General features: G+C 43.7%; 2 protein-coding genes across 3 annotated transcripts in view; one reads left to right on the top strand and one right to left on the bottom strand.

Annotated features, from left to right (window-relative positions):
- Positions 1-10: 10 nt before the first annotated feature.
- Positions 11-15163, bottom strand: Tdg (thymine DNA glycosylase). 2 transcript variants are annotated; one of them, XM_048356957.1, is made up of 10 exons: positions 14708-15163; positions 11755-11897; positions 8500-8759; positions 7237-7306; positions 4991-5126; positions 4683-4765; positions 4430-4524; positions 2921-3092; positions 2471-2596; positions 11-1885 (listed from the first exon to the last, which is right to left on the bottom strand). In XM_048356957.1, the coding sequence occupies exons 1-10, from the start codon at positions 14728-14730 to the stop codon at positions 1743-1745; spliced, it is 1251 nt and encodes a 416-aa protein (XP_048212914.1). In that variant the 5' UTR covers positions 14731-15163; the 3' UTR covers positions 11-1742. The 2 variants fall into 2 exon arrangements, with proteins under 2 accessions (XP_048212914.1, XP_048212907.1); XM_048356950.1 differs by having other exon boundaries at positions 11-1888; positions 14708-15158.
- The window catches only part of C1H12orf73 (chromosome 1 C12orf73 homolog), a 16191-nt gene continuing 10704 nt past the window's right edge, over positions 14698-20184 (top strand). The window contains exon 1 of the mRNA XM_048356984.1: positions 14698-14702. The gene's annotated coding sequence lies outside the window, so the exon portion shown is untranslated. The remainder of the gene's footprint in view (positions 14703-20184) is intronic.

A 20184-nucleotide genomic window follows, 5' to 3' on the forward strand; every position in this document is an offset into this window, starting at 1 on the left:
CCCTGAAACCCAACAAATACCAGACTTGCAAATGTATTAATGAAAAAAATCTCATACTGCCATGTATAGGATATATCAACATTTATTATTCATTTGTCATGTTTGATGAAAAGCATCATGATTATATGCTTGGGAAATCCTCACACCCATTTTCCAGGGAGTGTTGATCATAATTTAAAGGGTATTTTCTCCAGCCTAATAAGGAAACCCATTGTAAAGCTACAACAGTTATATACTAAAGCAATACCTAATTACATGCTATCCATAGTCCCATGAAAAAATAATTGCTCCTAATCCCTGATGCAAGGCACTTCAAAGCACTTGCACAAAATGTCCATGTAAACAGCAATACAGTGCACCATTTAAATAACACAAATGTCCTGTACACAGCTTGACCTAGGCTTAAAGGAAAATAAAATCCATTATCACAACAGCTAAAAGACCTGTTAAGGTTCACAACAATTAGTCTCTCATTATAAATATAAGAACAGGCTCTAAAACCTTCTGCAGAGGACATAAAAACCTCACATACATTTCATTCTGCCAAACCAACATGCTCTCTGGGTATACACTGGTATACACTGACTATTCAAGAGTGACTAGGAGTGGCTGTGCATGGTATTTCTGTAAACCCAGCTTTAGTATCCGCCAGGCCAAAGGTCTGGACCATTTGTAGCACCACAGAAAATGCTTTAGAAAATCAGAAAGGTACAGAATTCAAACCAACCTTTCCTCAAGGTTCATTTAGCAAGGATACACAGAAAGGGTTTTTAGTTGTTGGCTTGTTTCACCTAACAAGAAAAACTACCATTTTAGTACATCTCATGTACACAGAGCACCAGTTTAAATATGATTATGGAACATTTCAGCATCTTGTTGCTCAGCCTTACTGTCCATGTTGCCACTTTCCATGGCCTCCTTAAAGCCAAGGAGAGTAAAATTAGAAAGGTGATAAATACTGACAGAGATTCAGTACCTTTCCTATCAGATTTATGCCTTTCAAGTAAAACATGTACTAGTGACACTGTATGGAGCCTCCCAGCGCAGCAGCGCCTGCCTTTGGGAGGCACAGCAGTGAGAAGGCTAGGACAGGGCTCCGTGTCCTGTGAGGGAAGGCCACTTGGCCTTGCCACTGCAAGGCTACATGCTGTGTTTCTGCTACTTAGCAATCTCACTCCTCCCTAAGATGGGAAAGCAAAGAGGTCTGAGTGTGACCACAACCAGAGTGCCCTGAGTTTACCCTCAGTCCCCAAACCTACTACAGGAGATGCCACAGTAAGCTTCCTTCGTGGAGACCCACGTTTGCCTCCTTCCCAGCAGTGCTGCTTAATGCTTAATGCCTGCTTAGGCAGTCAAAGGGAAAACAACATATCTAGGCCTTTGCACAATTAATAATCAACTATAAATATTCAGACTGTTGCATTTACAGGTTAAAGTGAGTCCCAAAAGAAAATCAAGTTTCTTCATAAAATGGATTACACACATATATATATATATATGTAAAAAAACCTGGAATGTAGTTAATTCAAATACAAAAATGCATATACAAAACCCTACCTTTTCTTCCCAAACTACTGAGGTTCACACAGTTGAATCTACTAAACAACTGTTCTGTACTGTACTGTAATTACACTACTAGAGTAAAGTACTAAGAAAAGACTTCAGTTCGGCAAACTGAGGTTCTGTGTCTTGAGAGCCGCAATAAAACTGCGGCACTGAGGCTGAGATGAGAGGCTCCATCCTTAAGCACAGCTTCCTTCTTCCTGTTCCTGTGTCCCACAGTGATTGCTGAAGGAAGGGATCTGCTCTGTAAATGACTGGGTCATCCACTGCCCATTGGGAATGTCAGGGAAAGTAGATTCTCGTTGTAGCTGCACCCCGTTGGCTGCTAGCAAAGAAAAAGAATGTTAACTATATCATTTACAAATTTTCAATCATCAGGTTGGGAGCTTTTTTTTTTTTTTTGCCGTGCAATAAAGGTGAACTGGTACACTAATACTGAGCAATCTAATCTATTTTTAGATAAAGGACAGATAAATCTTCATTTGGAGGAAAATGCAACTAGGCTAGTGTCATTGTGTTTCTTAAGAAAATGAGTTATGAAAGTCTGTGCAGCTAAAGAGCAAATAACCAAATTTCCTTATTAGCTACTGTACAATTCCATTCTCAATCATCATTTACTTTTTTTTTTTTTGGCCAGTCCTGGGCCTTGGACTCAGGGCCTGAGCACTGTCCCTGGCTTCTTCCCGCTCAAGGCTAGCACTCTGCCACCTGAGCCACAGCGCCCCTTCTGGCCGTTTTCCATATATGTGGTGCTGGGGAATCGAACCGAGAGGTTCATGTGTAGGAGGCAAGCACTCTTGCCACTAGGCCATATTCCCAGCCCCTCATCATTTACTTTGTTTCTCTCATAGTCCCCTGCCCCTCATCGGACAGAAGCTCTCTGAAAGGTGCACGTGGGGAAACATACTTAGCCCATCTGAGAAGCTGCAGGGCTCGGTGCTGCCACCCGGATTTTCACCGTAGGCGCCTCCATATGCAGCTTCATAACCTGGATCGTACTTTTCTTCCTTTACTGCCATCTTCTTTGCATCCTCTGTGAGAATGGGAAAAAGGATTTATAACTGACTTCATCCAAAAATTTTGAAAGTAGCTTCATGAACAATTATTCAAAGTAAATATAAACTAAGTCACATTGTTTAAAGCAATTAAAAAAAAACTCTAGCATATACTAAATTCACTCCCCTAAGAACTGTACCAACTCAACTCTAGGTGGCATGATGTTTCTTAGCTCCTCCTGTTCTGAGAGAGTCAGGATGAAGCCCCGCTAAAAGGTGAGCTGAACAGTGCTCGTACCTACCAAAGCACTCTGCCCACCGCATAGATGAAGCATGGATTAAAGAAGGGCACAGTAACATACCTTGGGCAAGCTGTAGGTCGAATGTATACTGCACCTCCTGAACGTCTGTGTTTCGTTCAATGCCTTTCAATTGATCTCTCAAGTCCTTCAGCTTAATATAGTAATGGACTTTGTCCTGGGCTCGGGGAAACTGAGCACATCGTGCACTGGATGATGGCATCACGTAGCACAGCTGGAATCATAAAACAATACAGCCTCAGAAGTCTCAGAATGCAGCTTAATCTACTCATACTGAAATTAGAAACAATCACCCTGAGTTGGGATAATATGATACATAACCACATATAAACACCTGTGAAATCAATCCAGACACTTAAAATATTATATTTATTTGAAGGCTGAAGCATAAATGTACTCACAGCTGATCATAAGAGCTAAAACTACTAATCAAGATATGATTTATAGTTTAGCATTGCTGGCCCATGCCTATAGTCCTAGTTACTCAGGAAGCTAAGATCAGGAAGATTGAGGTTAGGCCCAGGCAGAAAAACTGGCTAGATTTTACTCCAAAATAACTAGCACAGAGGTGAGCTGGAGATGTTGCTCAAGTGACATAGCAACAACCTAGCAAAAGTGAAGCTCTGAATTCAGTCCAGTACTGAAAAGAAAAAAAAAAAGTCAGGACCATTTATTCTTCCTCTCTGGTCACATACATCTAAGAGCTATAGCTGAGCCTCCTCTGGCAATTCACATAGGACTTGATTTTCTGTAACATGCAGCAACCTACAGAGCTATGAACCCACTTGTACAATTTTATAAGTTGACAAAGATAGGCCTCCATTTAAAGAAATAGCAATGCTACACTGAACTCATCAACCACCTATTTATAAGAAATTAAAGCAAGGAAACATCTACAGAGGAAAGCTGGGTACTGGTGGCTCACACCTGTAATCCTAGCTTCTCAGGAGGCTGAAGTCTGAGAATTGTGATTTGAAGCCAGTCCAGGCAGGAAAGTCCATGAGACTTTTATCTCCAATTAACTACAAGAAAACCACAAGTGGAGCTGTGGCTCAAACTGGTTGAGTGCTAGCCTTACGCAAAAAGACTCAGGGACAGCACCCAAGCCCTGAATTTAAGCCCCATAACCAACAAAAAAAGAAAGAAAGAAAGAAAGGAAGAAAATAAAGCCTAGGCAGGAAAGTCCATGAGACTCTTATCTCTAATTAACTAGCAAAAAGCCAGGAATAGAAGTATGGCTCAAATGGTAGAGTGCTAACCTTTGGTTAAAAACCTAAAGACAGGGCTGAGGCCCCGTATCAGCACACAGTGTGTGTACATGTACACACACAATTTATCTTTCAAATACAATGCTCGGTTAGCAGTATCTTAATTCATTGATTAGTTATTAGTATAATACTGATTATAATATTGATATCTAGGCATTAATTAACCAAATTGAGCATGGTCTTTTTATATAGCATAAGTTACAACGGGGTAAATACAAAACAGTAATTAGCTGGGAAATAATTCCTACTAAACTGATTTGCAAATGCAACTTTAAGGACTTACAGTCTCAGTGTCTGGGATCTTATGGGGTTGAAGCCCAAATTCCAAGTTCTTAACTTTCACTCCAAAAACTTCTTTACTAAAAATTTCATAAATACCTAAAGTGAAATATAAACATGTTTACATTGCCCTTAATATTAGCACAAGATAAAGATAAAATTTTTCTCCAAGCTTTTTTTTTCCCCTCAAATTTTTATTATCAAACTGATGTACAGAGAGGTTAAAGATAAAGATAAAATTTTAAAGGAATTCTTACATTTTCCATTAAACACTGCTATTCGTGGCTGGTATTTCTGTAATTTCTGTACTAGAATACGCCCTCCTTCACGAAATTCTTTACTAAATTAAAAAGTAGTAAAGAAAACAACAACATATAAGTACAGCAGTATTAATAATATGCTAAGTTCAGACAACTTCCCATGATACTTACATGTTTGTTTCAAATTCAATGTAAGGGTTAAGGCATTCGTTAAACTCTATATGAACTAAAGCCATATATTCTCAGATTATGAGGTACCAGCATGACCAAAGTTCCAACCATAAAATAAAATGTTGTGCAGTTACCTGGAAAGATCCTTGCTGCCTGGTGTTGTCCTTTCCACCATGTTGGTGAAACCAATGCCATACTTCCCTGGCAGGGTGTGGTCATCCATGTGATTCAGCTGAACCTCACTTAGCCCAGACATAAACAGGCACTTCCCTGGGAAAGGAGCGTTTTGTTTATTTCGACAAATAATTGCTACAGCAGTCTACATTCTAGTTTTGAAGGTTCATGGGGAAGAAAAAGGGTTTCGTGTATTTGAAAAGATTAACATATACCATACTGAGCAATTACCATAAATCCCTTTACAGGATTTTTCAGTCCTAGGTCTTGAACTCAGTGCATGGGCGCTGTCCTTGAGCTTTTTTGATCAAGGCTAGCTAGCATTCTATCACTGAGCCACAGCTCCACTTCTGATTTTTTGGTGGGTAACTATTCTGGGCCAGAAAATGTAGCCCATTTTGTTCCATTTCATTAGTTACATCTTGACCTAACTTTTTTATATAAGATAATTGAGCTTACTTGTGGGCCTTTTTAGGGTTTGCTGAGGATGGCGATATACAGACAGAATTAGCAAGAAATGGTGAGGTAGAACATGAGTCTCACAGATTTTCCTGACAATGCTGGCTTTGAACAGTGGTCCTCAGATTTCAGCCTCTTGTGTAGCTAAGATGAAAGGGATGAGCCACTAGTGCCCAGCTCCTTTACATGTAATTTTCATAGAAAACTACTACCTCCTTTTTATATGGACCTAAAGTTAAGTAAATGACTATTTGAGAATACATAGCTACTCAGTGTAGGAAACCTCTAAAGTGTTTTCTTTCCTTTTTTTTCCCCTGTGCCAATATTGGAGGTTGAACTCAGAGCCTGAGCACTATCTCTTAGCTTTTTCCTGCAAGGCTAGCACTCTACCACTTGAGCCACAGCTCTGTACTTCTTGCTGGTTAACTGAGTTTTATGGATTTTTCTGCTCAGGCTGGCTTTGAACCTGATCCTCAGATCTCAGCCCCCTGAGTAGCTACAATTACTGGCTACAATTTATTTCAGTTATAGGAGATGTTACCACTTGCTCATGGAATAGACATAAAACAATAGGTTATAATCAAATACTTTGACAGTAGAAAAAATGAAAAGTTTAAACTTTCTGAGAAATTTCCACAGCCAGGCGCTATGGAAAAATCCATGAAACTCTTATCTCCAATTAACAACCAAAAAGCTGGAAGTGGATCTGTGGCTCAAGTGGTAGAGCACTAGCTTTGGGGGGGGGGGAAGAAGGCTCAGAAACAGTGCCCCTGTCTGAATTCAAGCCATAGGCCCACCCAAAAAAAAGTGGGGGGACGAGACGATGACAATATATTCTCAGTTCCAAAACCATGTTCCTATCATTTACCCTTAATGTTCTAATTATTATACTTACATCATCAGTTATTATTTATAGAGGCCCCATACTGCATGCCTTGTTCTAATACGCAGTGTTAAAAAAGACTTAAAGGTAAGATGACTTATATAAAGAGAGCTATACAACAGAAGTTAGTTTTGGTTTGAAAGCTCACTCTAAAAGTATGAGAAGGCTGGGAATGTGGCTTAGTAGAAGAGTGGTTGCCTAATATGCATAAAGCCCTGGGTTTGGTTCCTCATTACCACATAAACAGAAAAAGACAGCAGTGGTGCTGTGGCACAAGTGGCAAACTGCCAGCCTTGAGCAAAAGAAGCTCAAGGGCTGTCACCAGGTCCTGAGTTCAAGCCCCAGGACTGACACCACCACCCGCTGCCCCCATCCCCCCAAAAAACTATGGGAGACGAATTACTATTTTCTTCTAGATATGAATGTCCGTGTAGAGGACTGAAATAGTATGTCATATGCAATGTGATCTCCCATGATCAACACATTTAATCTCTCTGAGGAAATAACATCAACTGAAGGTAGTGACTACTATATCTGTAGGTGAGAATTTTTAAAAATTATTTTGAGAAAGTCCAAAAAAAGTCATTGAAACAGTTCAAACTTGTTCAGTATGGGTTGGGGGTATAGCTCACTGACAGAGGGCATGCTTAAAGCCCTGGGTTTGATCCCCAGCTGCACAAAATACACATATTACCTCTTTTCATGCTTTCCAACCCTCCATTAACATGGTAATAGTTAACTCTTCCATGTGATTTCAGACCCTTGATGTTCATGTACACACAGAAAAAACATAAAACATGAATGCATATTTACTCATTCTCTAAAAGTAAATTAATCTTTTTAAAAGTAGATTTATCTACTCACAGAAATGGTTTCCAGGTCCAGGGTAATGATGCCCTTTGTAAGCAGCCATTAGTCCTGGGTTTATGCCAATCTATGAAACAAAGTAATTATACATTTTAGTCTTAAAAAAGTAGGGCTTACAGATTCACAAAGACAACATCCCATGCTTTCTCTCATATTCAGAATCTAGATTAAAACAATGACAACAAAGCAGGAGGTGGGCGATTCAGGAACACAAAGGGGCACAGAGTGGAGGGACATGAGAGGGTACTAGGTGGTGAATAGGATCAGTATTATGTATGAAAATATCAGAATAAAACCCATTATCTTATATAACTAGCATGCTCATTAGTGAGAAAAAAGTAGGACTGAAGCACTGGGAGTGTGGGTAAAACTGAACTGATTAAAATTCAATTCAATCTAATACCATAAGCAATACTGCTTATCAATCACTAGACTTCATCCTAACAAAGTATTTCACATGGAAGAAAGAGATTTTACATTAAATGCTTTGCTGCTGTTTCTGAAACCCTGCTTGACTCCTTCATAACAGCAGGTCCTCCACCATCCCATAAGTAGGCTGCCTTCAATGTGGAACCATCTGTCAACCTGAGCCCACAAGTAACTTACTCCATGTCACCAAGAAGTTGTCTGACTGCTAATTTTTATTAGTTACTGAGAAAAATACTAGCTCAAACCCAGTACTGTCATTTTTGGAGTACCCATAGTATTTACATAGCTAATGATTTACGTGATTTTATTTCATTTAATTGCCGCCCTGTGAGGAGATATTATCACTTGTGTCGTCAGTGAGGAAGGAAGGTTAAAGCTTGTTCAAGGCTATACTTGGTGACAGGATCTGAACATGGACAGCACAATCTAGGGCTCACCACCTTTTTTTTTTTTTTTGGCCAGTCCTAGGCCGTGAACCTCAGGGCCTGAGCACTGTCCCTGGCTTCTTTTTTGCTCAAGGCTAACACTCTGCCACTTGAGCCACAGCGCCACTTCTGGCCATTTTCTGTATATGTGGTGCTGAGGAATCGAACCCAGGACCTCATGTATACGAGGCAAGCACTCTTGCCACTAGGCCATATTCCCAGTCCCAGGGCTCACCTTCTTAAACAATCCCACATAACACCCTCTTCATAAAAACTGACATCATTAACCATAGAAGGATTCTTTGGAATGGTCTGTTTAGTAAAATGCTGTTTGTAAGAACAATCATTAAGTGCCGCTAATCTACCAATGCTACTTATTAAATCAAATAAGGACAAAAAATCTTACAATCACAATGTCCAGATTGAAAGTTAAAATATCAGGGAGAGTCTTGGTCAAAAGTTCCGCTTCAGAAACACCATTGAACCGGTCTACTTTTCTTTTCACTTTAAATGTATCTGTGATTTTTTCTTGCTTTTCTTTTGATTTTTTTGACTTGCCCGATTTTTTTGAGTCAGCAGATTTTTTGGGTTCCACGGGTTTTTTTGGTTCTACTGGTTTTTTGGGTGCTGTTGTTCGAGCTTTTCTTTTCCTTCCTTTTGGAGCCTCTGAAACACAATGATTTCCAGAATATAGATGCAGAACATTTTAGCATTTATGAAAATGTTAGCTTTTCCTTAAAAGTCTAAGAACACTCATTTAACCTATCATCCTAAAATTAGGTCCTCATATTTCCTATGTCTGTATTCTCTACAATGTAATCCCTAAGAGTGGGTTCATGCAGACCTACCCACCATGCATCAGTGACTTTTCAAATTATCTTGGTCTCCCCAGCAACAAAAACATCTGTGTACTGATCATTGATCTATGTATCTATCTATCATTCTATAGAAATTCTAAATGGAAAAAAGTGGAAGAATGAAGAAAGAAAAATAGGATGGAAGTGGCCCACTTTATCTCAATTTCCCTGTAGTAGAAAGCTACACATAAACTGGGTGCTGGTGGCTCATGCCTGTAATCCTATTTACTCAGGAGGCTGAGATCTGTAGGACTGAAGTTTGAAGCTAGTCTAGGCAGTAAAGTCAATATGCTAGACAGGAGGCATGGCACAAGTGGTAGAGTGGCAGCCATGAATAAGCCAGCTGAGAATATGCGGCGCTGAGTTCAAGGTATAGTACTGGCAAAACGAAGTACAGAAAAACAAAAAAGTCTCTCTTGAAAAAAATGCACCCAGGACTGTAACCTCTCTGTACATCAGTTTGATAATAAAAATTTGAAGAAAAAAAAAATGCACCCAGGGTTGAGAACCACTGACTTAGTTACCCAAAAGGAAACCTTAGTCTTCGTAGGCTCCCTGCCCCATCCTGCTCTTATCTGGCATTTTTCCGACCAAGCCTGGCAGGATCAAGGTGGGTTTTCCTACTGTCTCATATTGCTTCAGTTACTTCCTATGCCATAGCATCCCTCACCATTAGCTTGTAGCTGGGGATGTCCTAGAGTGCCCTGCCCAGAAACAGTAGAAACAAGACAAAACAGCTCAGTGCAATGGATCTATGTGCCTGGGAACATAAATCACAACAGAGTACATTCCCATACACATTCTGCTACACTGGAGTTAATTATTGCCAGCACCCCCACCCCCCAAATCTATTTGATTTCTGATTCTTTATTCTTGGTGAGCAGAACAGCAATTTCTTTCAACCAAATGCCTATTTCAGGAATCTGGGAGACTGCTATACGATGGATATGGTTTGAGTTCATAGTCCCCTAGCACTGGTGGTGGGGAGTAGTGTGAAACATGCCCTTGGAAGGGATTGTAGGACCTAGTCTCTCTCTGGCTTCCTGTGTGACAACATAATCCTCCCCCCACAAATGCACTTCTGCCCCTGGAATGCCATCTGTCATAATGCTTTTACTGGAGTTTAGATGATGCTTGTGCTACAGCGTTAAGCCTCCAGTACTGTGAGCTAAAGAAATCTCTTTTCCTTATAAAGATCCAGCCTTGAGCACATTATTATAATAAACAAAATGGACAAAGACAGGAATGACTTCCAAATCCCTCACTCTCACTTGTCCTCAAAATCCATGAATCCTCGCCAGTGAGTGTTCGTCTTTCTAACCTTGCCTTCTCACTTATCTCTAAATTATTTCATCTCTAATCTTCCCCTTGACTCAAATCCTCCCTCCCTCTTTACTAAGTACTTAATCTATGTTCTGTAGAATTTCCAGACTGATTTTATTTTAAATGCTAATCTATTTCTTTGCTTACTATCTGAACAGTCTATGGCCTTGAGGATAGAATGTGCATTCCATAAAATAAAAAAAAAAACAGCTGCAACTACAACTTTTCTCTATTTCTTTCTATACCTGGAACTCAGATAATACAGAATCACTAGGTGTTTTTTTTTGGTGGTATCAGGATTTGAACTCAGGGGCTTTGTGCTCAACTTAGTTTACTTGCTCAAGATCAGCGCTCTACAATTTGAGACATTCTTCCATTCCAGCTTTTTGCTGGTTACTGGAAATGGGAGTGTTGATGACTTTTCTGACTGGGCTGGAAAGAAAAGGCTTGAATAGCATTCCTAAATGTCTCAGCCTCTCTAGTAGCTAGGACTTACAGGCATGAGCCACTGGTGCCTGATCCACTCAGTGTTCCTTCAAGTCTGTGCCCTGGGCTGCTCCTTCAGAGAAATGCCTTCCATACTGTGTTGTCCATAAGGACAAAGTCTCCTCACAGCTAGAGTTCCAGAGCTCTGGTGTTATTTTTCTTCTTAGGAAGCAGCCTGAGCACAGACCTAGTTAGGTGCCAGCTCAGTCAAGTCTCAGGGCATCTATCCTGAGCCCCCTGTACCATCTAGTGGGCTGAGGGGTAACATGTTTACTTACTATATCACTTCATCCAAATGCAGAATACATGTTCTTTTATTCTCGAGAAACAGTCACAGTGTTCTGTACATACTACTTCTAAGTGGATTATATATATTTTTTTGTTTTTATGAGGTAAGTACTGAGGGAAAGATATGATGAGCCATGTTTACTTGACAGGTTTGGTTTTTTGTTTTGTGTTTTATATATATATATATATACACACATATATAGTCACACATATATGTATATACACATATACATATGTAATTTCCCCCCACTCCTCAATTCATTTGTTTTGGCTGGTCCTGGGGCTGGAACTCAGGGCCAGGGCACTGCCCTTGAGTTTTTTTGCTCAAGGCTCGTGTTCTACAACTTGAGCCCCAGCTCTACTTATGGTGATTAATTAGAGATAAGAGTCTTAGGGACTTTCTGCCCAGGCTGGCATTGAACAGTGATCCTCATATCTCAGCCTCCTGAATAGCTAGGGTTATAGGTATGAACCACCAATACCTGACTTTATTTTTATTTAAAAATTTTTTATTGTTAAGTAGTTGTACAAAGAGGCTACAATTCCTTAAGTCAGGTTATAAATACAATTCATCTTGACTAATGGCATCCTTTCCACAATAATCATGAATCACATTTTTACCACTAAAATTCCTATCATTAAACCCTTTCTTACCCAAGCTAGGTGATCCAATATCTAATTTTGTAAACTTTCATGGAGAAAATTACCTGGTGCAGGTTCCTGGGCGGGAGCTGGTGCAGGAACTTCTACTGGCATTTGTTGCTCAGTCATGACTGCCATGGTAGGAGCTTCGGCCATCATTTGTTGAAATGGAAATGAATAAAAAGCTTGAGCTTGTTCAAGCGAATAGCTGAAAGAACAATTAAGTACAAATTATACAATGTGATTACCCAAATATGTTTAAATCACCAGCTATAAAGAAAAAAATTCAAGATCCAAATATTTTGCAGGCAGATACAGTATTTATTTAGAGTAGATAACAGGAGGTTTACTCTGTTTAGTACAATTCATCTGACCTATAATCAAATAGACTGTTTTTGTTTTTTAGGGACATTTTTTTCCTTTGGTTTCTGGTTTCTCCTCCATCAGCTTCTCAGGTGCTGGGATTACAAGCATCCATTATCAGTCCCACCCACTCTCACTGTTTAGTGACAAGATGTGTCACAATGAAACTTACCAGTCCTGTGACATTAGCCAGTACTTTCTCTGAAATGAGATCATAGGAATTTCCTAGTAGTAGATATGAAAGGTCCATCCATTCATATAGTGCTGGTATTGAACCAAGGGCCATGAGCATGCTGGTAAGCACCCTACCACTAAGCTACACTGTAGTCCTATATAATCATAACAACTTAGTTACCAAAACAATGTTGAGGGTCTGTTAGGTCTGGTTTAGAAGGCAACCTGGCTACCACTATTCTCCATATTCCTGTTACCACTCTCAAAGAGTTCCACAGGTAGATCTCCATATAAGCACTTGACAAAGTCCAAATTATATAGGTAACATTGGCTGGGTACCTGTGGCTCACACCTATAATCCTAGCTACTCAGGAGGCTGAGAACTGAGGATTATGGTTCAAAGCCAGTCTAGGCAGGAAAGTGTGACTTTTATTTCCAATAAACTAATCAGAAAAGCCAGAAGTGGTGCTGCAGCTAAACACATTTTGTCATTTTAACTTAAACAAGTACATATGACGCCAAATACAAAATAATCTGAATGCTCAACTCTAGGGGCTCAAGTGGACTAGGATCAGCAGAACTATTACAAGTGTGCACCTGATACTGCTATGTGGCAGAGTGTGTATTCACCTGTGCACAAGCTATGAAAGGCTGTCAGCCCAAAAGATTTATGGCAGGTCAAAATTCTGAGTTCATGTAACTATTCCTCATGTAGTACTGATTTCAAGCTTCTTCATAATTTGCTCATTGTTTGTTGCTCAGAACAAAATACCGCAGATATGGCCTCATCAGCATGAAATTGAGGGCTACCAACTTCCTCATTCTGGGAACAGACTTCAGAACCCAACACCTTAGCTATCCTGGCACCTGTGGTAAGCTTATTGATCCATACTGAGTTTATCATCATTGCACACTTCTCCCTCATTCCACAATGTCGCTGGCTTTTCTGTACCTCAGTTCAGGGGTGAGCCCTTTTGGGTTAGTGATAGTTCACCAATCCATCCAGCTCTGATTACTAAATCTACCAGTTCTGCAAACCCCTCCTAGAGTTGGGACAGGATACTCATAAATTTCATAAGCATGCCATGAGCACTCTGAAGCTGCTAAACTGTTAAAGCACAAAACTGGGGACAGAGCTACCTGGCAAATCAGCTGAGGCCCTTCTTCAGTCTGCCCTTGATTCTTTGGGTGGCAAACCAGATATTTATTTCACATAAGTGAACTTCCATCTTAATCTTGCCCACCAAGAGAAGTAGCTAGGGAGCCAGACAGTGAAGCCCAACACTGGATTCAAATTGCCGCTCTGTAACTCTTTATCCTCCAGTGTTCACGTTTGTACAATGGGAAGCAGAGCACCTATTTCACTGGTTGTGAAGATTCAACCAGCTAGGGAGCATAAAACAGAGCCTGGCATATGGTAAACCTGCGGCATATGGTAAACCTGCTATAATAATGACTATTTTAGGAACCTCCTATCTGCACCGCCCCCCCCCCCCCTTGGTGTCTTATCTAGTATAGGTTTTGCTTTCTTCTGAAATTATACAGTAGCCTAGAGGTCACTCGTTTGGTTTTGGGTCCCCCACCCAGAAACATTCAATAACTGAGAGATATACAACTCATGTCTACGCAGGGCACACTTCACTTCTTTTTTTTGGCCAGTCCTGGGCCTTGGACTCAGGGCCTGAGCACTGTCCCTGGCTTCTTCCTGCTCAAGGCTAGCATCTCTGCCACCTGAGCCACAGCGCCCCTTCTGGCCGTTTTCCATATATGTGGTGCTGGGGAATCGAACCGAGAGCTTCATATGAAGTGTAGGAGGCAAGCATTCTTGCCACTAGGCCATATTCCCAGCCCAACACACTCCACTTCTGGAAGAAATATGGGGTCCATGTGTCATCAAGTATCATCTACAAAACCTCAAACATATTCTGGACTTTCTTCTGAATTATAATTTATACAAGATAAGACGCATGTAATTGGAGTAGGGAAGAGTTCTCTAATGGCCCTAAAGTAAAGGCTAAGCTCAAGTAGTATCCTACGTATAGCAATACTTAAGACTTTGGGGAGGAAGCCATAGTAACAGATTTGAACAGGAAAGCTGGAGTTGATCAGCAGGAGGTCGATCTTTATTTACACTTCTTTGCATGGTTTTAGCACGAGCAAAGAGGGTAAAGAGGTGCAAACAAGAAGAGCACCCGAAAAGCAGCATTTCCCGGAGACTACAGCTCACTAAAGTTTTTTTTTTTAAGTTAGCTAGGGGTGGATGGGACGTGTGCTGGGGAACTAGCTAGGTGCGGCCGGCTGGAGAGGCAGGTCCGGGCTGCAGTGCGCACGCGCGGCCCGGCTTTTGTACTGGGCCGCGGCGCTGACCGACCCCGCGTGCGCGCGCACGCCCTCCCGCTCCCCCCCCCCCCACCGGCCTCAGCGAGGAGGGGGGGGGGAGAGCGTGGGGCGTGGGCTGGGGCGGCTCCGTCCCCGCGTTACCTGCCCGCGTCCGGTGCGTCCATGCCCAGCGGCCGCTGGCGCGGGCGGCTCCTTCGACCCGGCAGACTGGCGGCTGGTCCCTGCGATTCGGCGATGGGCGCGCGGCGACTCGACACCGGGTGCTCGGGCTTGATGGCCGCAGGACCCGACGGCAGCTGGCCTCGGCTCCACCCCGCGCTTTCACCTCACCCCCACCCCCCGCAGGAACCCCTTCCTGGCGGCGCCGCTGTCCTCTCGGAGCCGGGTCCCCAGCGTGGTCATCGTCACGTGACGCCCTCTCGCCCAATCCCGTTCCGCTTCTTCGGACAGCCCCTCCTCCCCGGCCCGCGCTAGGCCTGTCGGGAGCCGCGGACCACCGAGGGGCGGGGCAGAGCGCTCTGCCGACGTCAGCGTTTCTCGGCGCGGGTTTCCGGGATGGCCGCTTAACGCTGGGGGAAGCATGGCTTCTGCGGGGCTGAGAGGTGGGCCGCTCGAGCAAGTTGTTTGCATCCCAGAATTAACTTCGTTAGGCGTCAGTTACTGTGATTGGGGAAGGAGGAGGGGGAGACTGGAATCCGAGGGCCTGGAAGTCGCGCTCGCTGTCCTAATCTGTCAAAGGAAGATGCTTGTAAAACTGCTTTGTGAGATGTAAAAACTTTTGGCAGCTTGATTTTGGAGTTGTGGAAATTCTGCCTTTTGAAGTCTTTTGTTGTTGTTGTTCATATTTTTAATTTTATATTTAGAAAACTAAAACTTATATTGATACATTGAAATTCAAAACTACTCTGTGTAAGTCAGCACACTATGAATCACATCCACAGTTTTTCCACAGATAATAAACTTGATGAAACACAAAACATGGAAGAACGAGGCACTGTCCTTGAGCTTTGCTGTTCAAGTGTAGTATTCTACCACTTCGACCCACAGCACCACTTCTTATTTTCTGGTGGTTAGTTGAAGATAAGAGTCTCATGGACTCTGTCAGGACTGGCTTTGAACCCTGATCCTCATATCTCAGCCTCCTGAGTACCTAGGATTACCATCATGAGCCAGAAGCACCCAGTTATTCTCAAGATATTAAACAAGATAGCTAGCACTTAGGACTTGCAAAGGCTGATAGAATGAAGGCTCCACTTTTGTACTGTCCAGCAAACATCATCAGTGCAGCAAGATTTACTAATAATCATTGCTTATGGGAAGAGTACTTTTCCAAATGTGCTGAAATGAACTGATATGCCTGGAAGGTGTCAGTACTTTTTCCATGATTCCTGCTGAAAATATCTTCCTTGAATTTCAGTTGTCCTCTCATTCTTTAAATATATTTTTTTTAACTTTAAGAAAACCACTTACGGCTGGGGATATGGCCTAGTGGCAAGGAGTGCTTGCTCTTATACATGAAGCCCTGGTTCAAATCCCCAGCACCACATATACAGAAAATGGCCAGAAGTGGCACTGTGACTCAAGTGGCAGAGTGCTAGCCTTGAGCAAGAAGAAGCCTGGACAGTGCTCAGGCCCTGAGTCCAAGCTCCAGGACTGGCCAAAAAAAAAAAAAAGAGAGAGAGAAAAAGAACCAGTTAAATTAAGCCGGCTCATGTTTGTAATTTCCAGATAATCAGAAAAAAAGAGGAAACAGAAATGTGCCTCAAGCGGTAGAGCACTAGCCTTAAGTAAAAGAGCCAAGTGAGAATATAAAGCCCTATGTGCATGAAGCCCTGAGTTCAATTCCTCAGTGAGACATAAACAGATAAGGCCAGAACTGTCTGTGGCTCAAGTGGTAGAGCGCTAGTGTAGTATGGAGGTCAGATCTGGCCAGCGCCATCACTGGCCACATGGTAGGTGGCATTACTGGACCTCTTGTCTTGATGGATGTGCATAAATTCCTAAAGCAAGGGAAGTCCCAAGTGATAGGTGTTACTGAATCCCTAGAGACAGGGGTGGGCACTTGGCCTATAGGTTACTGAAGCTGTCAGTCAAGTGCCTGGGACTGGGAGCTTCCTGTGACCCAGCCCCCTAGGGTCAGGTCAGCTCAGGAGTCCTTATGTCATGCCACCTGGCTCTTGTGTTCTCTTTCCTGGCTAGTCTCGTCTCCATGGTGTCCCAAGTCAGCTCTACATAGAAGCTGGATAGGTTTGTTGCTATGGTTTATGTTCTATCTTTCTTCTCTGGGCCTGTTTCCTCATAGTATTAAGTGTATTTGTGGGCTTGCAGGCTGCTAATGCTCTAATGAAAACTACAAGATTCAATCCTCCAATATGTGGCTTCTCAGACTATTTTCTATATAACACTAGCTGTGGACAAAAGAAGCTCAGGGATAGTGCTCAGGCCCTGAGTTCAAGCCCCAGGACTAGCAAAAAAAAAATAAAGTTATAAAACTATTTTATTGGGAAGAAAATCCAGACTGTTTTTATTGCCTCCTAGACATTCATTCTACTCTGGTGCTAGTGATTTAGGAAATCATGATTTCTGTCACTATTCATTTGACTGCGATGCATACACTCAGGTAGACCTCAAATTACATATTTCATAAGTATCTGTACTCTAAAAATAACACAGTAAATGCCCCAACCAGATGGTCCTCACATTTTCCTGATTTACAGACGGTCTCACAGGCAGTCACATCATTCACTTGGTGAAATACACATTTGAGAGGACTTTTCATTCCTGGTGTGATGAAAGCCCAGGGTTAGTTATGTAAGACCTGAATCCTAACCTTGCACTTTACCAAAAGGATACCATTTAGAAAACAAATCCTAGATTCTTTTCCAGTCATAAATGCGCTGAGTGGGTTCCCACACCCTTGTGTAGCATGACCCCCCAAACCCTGTCACTTTGGGGGCACTTCGCCTGTCTGATGTGAACCCCCCAATCCTAAAGTCAATAATTCTGTTAATTGCTGGTGCCAACCCCGCTCCCGTGGAATGTGAGCCGCCTCTCCTTGGTGGCTCCATTGGTCACTTTGCTCACTATCACCCTTGCCCAGAACCATGGCTCATTCCTGCCTGGCCTTCCCATCTCATTCTCGCACCCTCCGCCCATCTCCATCTTGTTCAACAGCACCGTCACCCAGAAAAAAGTTGCCTGACCCTGGTCCTCCATAATAAGGAGAAGCACACATCAGGACGATGCCTGGTTTCCCAGGCCATAGGCCACCACCCTGAATCCTAGATACTCATGAGACTGAGCTCTGAGAACTGCAGTTCAAGGCCAACCTGGACAGGAAAGTCCATGAGGCTCTTGTCTCCAACCACCAACAGACACAAGGGGAGCTCTGGCTCAAGTGGTACAGCTCCTGCCTTGAGGAAAACACCTGAGGGATAATGCTCAGGCCCTGAGTTCAAACCCCAGGACTGGCACAAAACAAACAAACAAACAAAAAAAAAACCAAAGTGGGTAGGAAATGGATGAAAAGCCACTGAAGACAATCAGCTCTTAGGTCTTTTTGACAGGATAGTATCTTCCCAGCCTTGTAGTTTTGGAAGCCCTCGAATCTGAACTCAATCTGCATTTTAGAGCTAGCGTTGCATTTAGGTGAAGAACCATCACCTAAGGCAGACGGGCAGAACAAATCTCTCTTTTATTAACAGATTGCAAATGTAGCCAGTGATTTCAAAGGAGAAAAATCTGTTAGCTTTGCCCCAGTTCCTAATCTGTGTCACATGCTTGCTTAAAGCAGCCCCTTCCGTTCTCCCCATCTGCCTTCCCGTAGTTTTGGGCCGTTTCTGAGGAACCAGGGGCATCTCGATCATTCACTCACTGGCTGTGTTGACTGTGCACCTGCCTCAGCTCCAGTCGGCTTCTATCATTGTAAATAGCAGGCTCAGCCTTTCTTAATTTCAGGATCAGGCTTAGGGTCCCTCGGAGCAGGACAGGGTTTTGTGTGCACTCTGACATGGGCAGTGAGTTTGGACTTAGGTCTCTCCCCAGTGTGTACCCGCTGGTGGCTACGCAGCTGTGTCTTCAAGCAGAAAGCCTCAGTGCACTTGGGACACTGGAAAGGTTTCTTGCACTTGTTACACTGGAAAGGCTTCTCGCCGACGTGAGTCCTGATGTGTTCTACCAGCTTGAAGTGCTTGCCGCACTGTCCGCAGAGGAAGGGCTTCTGGGTGCTGTGCATCTGCTGGTGATTCTGCAGGGTGCCCTTGTGGCCGAAGCTCTTGGGGCACTGCGGGCACTGGAAGGGCTTCTGGGCGCAGTGTGTGTGTTGATGCTCCCGTAGGGCGCGCTTGACGCGGAAGTTCTTGGGGCACTTGGGACACTGGAAGGGCTTCTCCCCGCTGTGCACGCAGGTGGTCTCGCAGGATGTACTTGAAGCAGAAGCTCATGGGGCACTTGGGGCACTGGAACGGCCTCTCCACGCTATGCAGGCGCAGGTGCTGGGTCAACTTGGCCCGCCTGATGAAGCTCTTGCCGCACTGGCTGCAGTGGAAGGGCTTTTGGGCACTGTGTGTGTACTGATGATCCCGCGGAGTGTCCTTATGGCGGAAGCTCTTGGGGCACTGACTGGAAGGGCTTCTGGGCGCTGTGTGTGAGCTGGTGCTCTCGCAGGGAGCCCTTGAGGCGGAAGCTCTTGGGGCACTGCGGGCACTGCAAAAGCCTCTCCCCGCTGTGCAGGCGCAGGTGCTCCTGGAGGTGGCATGCTGGGAGAAGGCGAGGCTGCACTAGCTGCAGGGGAAGCGCCTGGGGTCTCTGTGCCTACGCTGGTGGATGTGCAGCTGGGTCCGTAGGCTGAAGCGTGCTTCGCACTGGGCACAGTGGAAGGGCAGCGCGTAATTGGGCTGCTGCCCAGAGCACCCCAAGTTCAGGGCGCACATGTTGAAGGAGACATTCCTTGGCTCCCCTCCCGAGGGGGCCCTGGCCAGGTTGGCTTGGCTGGTGGGTTTCCTCCCAGCCCTACTCACTGGGTCCTTGGAGTGGCCCACCGGGTGCGTCCCTAAATGGTTTTCCTTGCCAAAGCTCTCTCCACAGGCCGGGTGAGGACTCGGGAGACTCTGCCAGGAGGGGAGGCCCAGGGCTCTGTGACTTGGAATTCCACCTTCTGCCAAAGACATGCTAGAGCCATGGGCCGCTGCGCCTCGAGCCAGGGTGTCAGGTCTCTGTGGGGTCAGGAGGCTGAGGCCTTGCTCAGGCCTGAAGGAAACATCTTCCCTTCCTCCTAAGAAGGGTCCAGGGGAACCGTGGCCCTGCAAAGGATCACCCAACATCCGTTGCTCTGTCACTGGACCAAATTGTGCCTCAGCAGAGGAATCTTTCACATTTTCTAGCTTCTGGGATTCTTCCCAGCTCCCAAAGGGCTCTCTTCCATGTTCAATCCAGAGTATTAGCTCTGGTTTAGAAACATCACCATCTAGTGAGACCAGAGTCTTGTAATTGGTTCTCATGATGTGCTTGTAGAGCATCTTCTGCCATGTCTGCAGATGCTGCCATTCCTGCTTTGAGAAATAAATGGCTACATCCTCAAAAGTCAGCGGTAACAGAGTCAGCTCGGCCATAGCCCGCAT

This window comes from Perognathus longimembris, chromosome 1, assembly GCF_023159225.1.
Source record: "Perognathus longimembris pacificus isolate PPM17 chromosome 1, ASM2315922v1, whole genome shotgun sequence".
Classification (NCBI taxonomy): domain Eukaryota; kingdom Metazoa; phylum Chordata; class Mammalia; order Rodentia; family Heteromyidae; genus Perognathus; species Perognathus longimembris.

Bases quoted from the DNA above. Each gene is read 5' to 3' on its own strand.
- Tdg (XM_048356950.1), bottom strand. From the start codon at position 14,730: ATGGACGCACCGGACGCGGGCAG. The intron at 8,760-11,754 runs GTAATTTTCTCC...ATTGTGTTTCAG, and splicing joins CGCCCAGGAACCTGCACCAG to AGGCTCCAAAAGGAAGGAAA. The intron at 1,889-2,470 runs GTATGTTTCCCC...TTTCTTTGCTAG, and splicing joins CAGCTTCTCAGATGGGCTAA to CAGCCAACGGGGTGCAGCTA.